The 5058-nt window shown below is 40.8% G+C and overlaps 1 protein-coding gene across 1 annotated transcript; it reads right to left on the bottom strand.

The window, feature by feature from the left end:
* LOC311249312 (TNFAIP3-interacting protein 3-like) lies at nucleotides 1-5058 on the bottom strand. Its single transcript, XM_084340242.1, has 10 exons — nucleotides 5000-5058; nucleotides 3746-3855; nucleotides 3328-3403; nucleotides 3005-3073; nucleotides 2849-2914; nucleotides 2651-2761; nucleotides 2421-2549; nucleotides 2239-2316; nucleotides 1110-1235; nucleotides 1-1000 (listed from the first exon to the last, which is right to left on the bottom strand). The coding sequence occupies exons 1-10, from the start codon at nucleotides 5000-5002 to the stop codon at nucleotides 881-883; spliced, it is 888 nt and encodes a 295-aa protein (XP_084196368.1). The 5' UTR covers nucleotides 5003-5058; the 3' UTR covers nucleotides 1-880.

Here is a 5058-nt window from a genome sequence, read left to right on the forward strand (position 1 = left end):
AACAATCAATGCTTTATTTTCATGATAAATAAAGAAGAAACAGGATAGAATATGATTCCTTCAAACATTCATAAATACACTGTAAGATATACTGTCTAGTTATATATATATATACTTTTACTTCTCCTCCAGAAACCCTTTATATTTCCTCTTTGACAGGCCGCAGGTGCAGATGAACTGATACTGAATGAACACAGGCGACAGTGCGTATCACTAAGGTCGACATGCTTTATAATAAATCAGACACAACCGCTGCAGAGCCACTGAAGTTGTTTCTCTTCCTCCCGGCAGATGCAGGTGTGTCGGTGAGTTTCAGCATTCAGCTGCGATGCACAGTGGAGCCACTTCTGTCAAAGCAGCAACACCACTACAATGCTGCTCTGCTTTATCTCAGATCCTCCTTTTGTAGTGGGCACACTGTGGCTACAGGTACTAGAAAACAGGAAGATCCCTCATTCATTCTGCACCTTTGATAAGCGTGATCCGTGTCAATAGTGTTTGGGCAGGGCATTAATTGATATCTCCTGGAGGACCTGTGTCACAAAAAGAGCTCATAGTGGCTCACATAGCAAACTTTGCACGCAATAGGTATTTTATTTCACTCTTTGCTGCTCTCCTCCTCCTCCACAGGCTCACAAGTGTTTTTTTTATTTTTTTTATGTGCGCTTGTTTCTTCTACACAGGTCACCTAACGGGCCTGGACCGGTGGAACGGCCTCATTATGACCTGAGAACAGAACAGAGCTCGCTTCCTGGATGTTGTCCCGCCCTGATAAACAAGCTTAACACCTCCTAATAATGAACTCTGATCTGAGACTTCCATAAAGTGCAACATACATTATCACACAAACAGTGAGGGGGCGGCCGTCTTTCCCGGTTTGTTATCGCCTGTCGAGCTGCATGTGGTGCTGGTTAACTGGGCGGGCCTCCCAGTTCGGACTTTTGTCTCGATTTGTGCAGGTGCATTCAGGTGCAGGCTGCGGCGGCCGAGTCTTAACCACCTGGAAACAACCAGAGACACAGTGGTCAAGTCTTTATGCCTTCATTCTATATTTATTTTAGTAAACATGGCAGAATACGAACACATAAACTCCATATGGTTTGTCGTACCTTAGGTTTGAGGCCACACAGCTCACTGTGAACTTTTCTATACTTCGACTCCAGCTCCAGATACTTCTCCTTCAGCTTCTCCCTGTCCTTCCGCTCCCTCAGAAAGTCTTCCTTGTAGACTTCCGCCTGAAAATGGACGACAAGGAAACACGATATAAGGAGTTTGTTCAACATTTTGAGAAAAAAACTCCTTCCTTGCTTTCTTTCCAAGAGTAAGATGAGAAGATTGATACCACCCTCATGTCTGTGTGCTGAATATGAAGCAGACAGTTAGCTTAGCTTAGCACAAAGACTGAAAACAGAGGGAAACAGCTAGCCTGGCTCTGTCTGAAGGTAAAAAATACAGCCACCTGTCACCAACAAATGCTCAGTAACTAACATTTAATATCTTGTTTGTTTAATCTGTCAAAAAGCAAAGTGTAAAAACTAATTTGTTGTTTCGTAGGGAGTTATGTGCCGGACTATTTCTTGGCGGGGAGCAGTTGCCAAGCCAGTCCGGAGGTTACTGCTCCTGGCCAAGAGATAGTCCTGTGATTTATACAATTCGGTTTATGTACGAATTAAATCCATGTATGTAATTTCTGTTGCTAGGGGTCTCTCAATCACAACGATGAAAACAAAAGTCATAGTTTGATGATGTCATGATGAGGCATAGCATCGTGGGAGTTGTTGTCTTCCTTGTTAAGCAACCACCATTGCGGATGAAAAGACATTTGACGTGACTCAGACAGGAACCATTTACAAATTCATGTATTAAAAGTGAAATATGAAAGAATTTCTGCTGAAAACATCAAAAATTCAAATGAAACTCACAGTTACCTTAAAAAAATTACGTATTTCTTTGGATTTTAAAACACTTAAGATATTTTAAGTGCACAACTCAACAAAGGTCAAATTGTTTTAGACATTTTACTGTAGAAATGTTCTATATAATACTTCACAGGTTGATTTGTGAGCTTTAAAAGTGCTGCCAGGTGGATTTTCCAACCTGTGGATGGAGCCAGGCTAGCTGTTTCCCTCTGTTTCTAGTCTTTATGCTAAGCTAAGCTAAGCACCTCCAGCCTCTACCTTCTTATTTAACATACATGTACACCTCTCTGCAAGAATATATATAAAAATGTAAGCTCACCTGATGTTTCCAGATGTCATGTAGTGTTTCACTGCTCACGTCAAGAGGTTGAGTGGTCTGAAGTGCCTCCTCTAGAGCCTACAAACACATGAAAACAACTATTATCCCGCTGTTGTTGCAGGGAACAAACACTTGAAACTCCCTCGCTCCGATGTGGAAACCGCTTCGTTCCCTCGACTCACCTTGTTCAGTCGTGTGATCTCCTCGTGCTGATGCTCCCACCTTCGGGTCAGACTTCTGTTTTGCGCGAGCAGCTCTTTCGTCTCCTTTTCAGCTTTTAGTACCTCTGAGCTCACGTCAGCATCTCTGGCCTGTGAGAGGATTCAATTATTAAAACACATTTCACAGCTTGAATCCATTAAAATGCCTTTTAATTTCTGTCTGGGATCAAAACGTGGCTTCATGTATTTACCTGTGTGCTCTCTTTATCTGTCACTTTCTTACTGAATGTGACCTTTTCTCTGTCGTCACACGCCTCCTCGTCAAAGTGAGCGTGATGCAGTAGTGCTTTTAAATCCTGAACCTGAGCGTTAGGTGAAGACAAGAGACATTTCAGTAAAGCAATCAAACAAAACAATGCGTAAGATAGAGATTGTTTCCCCTTTCTCACCTTATTTTTGTAGTACTGTTTCATGGTTCGGTACTCTTTGGCCCATTTCTCGTTAATAGAAAGAAGCTGAGTAAAAAAGAAAGAAAGAGTTTAAGTACTGAAAGGGTCCGGGTGTTTTGGGATGATTATAAAATCTCAGTTCTGAAATGCGCTCACCTCTCGTCTTTGCTCCTCCAAGATAAGAATCTGGGCTTTCAGTCTGACGTCAGCGCCGGCAGCTTCCGACTGAGGCAAATAAAAAGAGAGAGAGAAAAAAAAACAAAAGAGGAACTATTAAAATGTGGCACACGGGCGATGATGAAATCCGACCGCATCCACTGACTTCCCTTTACATATTTTTGGATTTTTTACTCTGGAGTGTTTCCAGTAACAAAACACCGCGGTCATTTCCTTGCGGTCAGGGATTCACACGGTGACAGCGCGGGAATGACGGCTGTGCTGTCACACGTATCTTCCAGTGTTGCAGCTGTGATAAGTACCTGAGTGTCTGGATGATGAACTGCAGCTTTGCGAAGATGTTCTCCACTGGAGGGGTCCGCCACACAAAGGTCATACCTAGAAACATTTGATCGCATTAGCAAAGGTTCACATTTGTTGTAAATATGCTTTAATTAAAGGTGCAATACGTAAGAATACTCCCAGCAAACAGGGGCAGCATATCACCAATATATATCTGTATTCTGACTTGTTAGCTCAGTTAGCCGTGCAGCTAGCTGCTAACTTCAGTAGAATACAACACATAGACGTCCAAAACTGTTATTTCTTCACATTTTGCTGATAGTTTAAGTTAATTTTTTAATGTTTTCAGCTAAAATTCCTTCATATTGCGCTGTTAAAGCACCAAGAAAGTAAATTATAAGAATCGGGAAATCACACGGATGAGCGGACGCGCCTTACCTGTCTGCGTTCGGCAGAGATGGATACAGCCTGAAGGTCAGTTTTCTGTCAGTTTCACCGGCCTGTGATCTCTCCACAGGTGGTCTGTCCATTGTGTTTTCATGTAAGGACTGTAAAACACACAGAAGGACAGACATTATACAGAACAGCCTCCAATCGATCTTTGAAAAAAGTACTTAAAGAAGCTACGAAGAGCTTCATTTCTTGTTGATACTGGCGACCCCTGTGGTCAAAAGAGGTAAAGATCTTGGATGGAGGATACTTTTCAATAAAGTATCTATCTTTTAAGTTTACAGCTAACAGATTTCAGTTGCTTGTCAATAGTAATTTTGTTGGGCTAAACCTTAAGTCATCAATGTTACGTTTTCATATAAATAAGCCAAAAGCAACATACAGCTGGGCAGCAAGGCCAAAACTAAAGGCTACATTATAAGCCAGTTGTTCTGCAGTCGGAATAAGTGGAAATCTGACCCGATCACGGGTAATAAAAATAAATAACATCCAATGGAAACAGCCAATCTTCCCACTGATGGTCTTGTTTGCTTGTATAGGTAATAAACATGCATTAGTATTAAACGGAGTGTTTCATAACCAGTTAAAAGTTCCTTGTGTGATAATTTGTATTGTTTTAAAGGGAAACTGGTGTTCCAGACCCCATTAATAATACAATATATTCATGAATATTAATTTAAATTAATAAACAATTATGTAAAACATATAATAAAGCAAGGAAACAAACCAAAGACCCCAAGACGAGAGACAAAAAAAATAAAAGGATAACAAAAAAATGAAAATAAAAATAATAATGTATTAAAATAAACAAATGTAGGGACTTTAACACCCTTACTTTTATCATCAGACTGTGTAAAATACAGTAACTGGGTGACCTTGTGGTCTCGGGGTAAAGGTGTCGATCATAAACCACAACATCCACAATTCATGTCTGGACTTGTTTTCTATCATTCCCAATCTCAATAAATCAGAAATAAAAATGTAAAAGTTACATTAAATTGTGCTGAAACATGAGCGAAAAGAAAACTAATCAGCTGCAAGTTGTTGAAATCTTTATCAAAACTGCAAACACATGCATCTGGACATGCTGGTGACGCCTGTGTGAGACATCTGAGTCAAACCCACAGAGGATGTGAATTATCTCCATCAAACATCAGCTTCACAATAAACACACGCACGGAGGATCAAACGAGCCAACATGCACAGAAACAAGCTTTTCTGCGTTACATGAAATAAACTCACCATACTGTTATTCACTTCAGTCCTCGACACGTGCTGGTCTCCACAGACGGCTGGATTTG

The sequence above is a fragment of the Pagrus pagrus genome (genome assembly GCF_965226575.1).
Source record: "Pagrus pagrus genome assembly, chromosome: 20".
Taxonomy (NCBI): domain Eukaryota; kingdom Metazoa; phylum Chordata; class Actinopteri; order Spariformes; family Sparidae; genus Pagrus; species Pagrus pagrus.

Excerpts from the sequence above, each read along its gene's own strand:
- LOC311249312 (XM_084340242.1), bottom strand. Across the intron at positions 3,404-3,745 it reads TCTCTGCCGAACGCAGACAG|GTATGACCTTTGTGTGGCGG; the intron begins GTAAGGCGCGTC and ends AAATGTTTCTAG. Across the intron at positions 2,550-2,650 it reads CAGATAAAGAGAGCACACAG|GCCAGAGATGCTGACGTGAG; the intron begins GTAAATACATGA and ends ATCCTCTCACAG.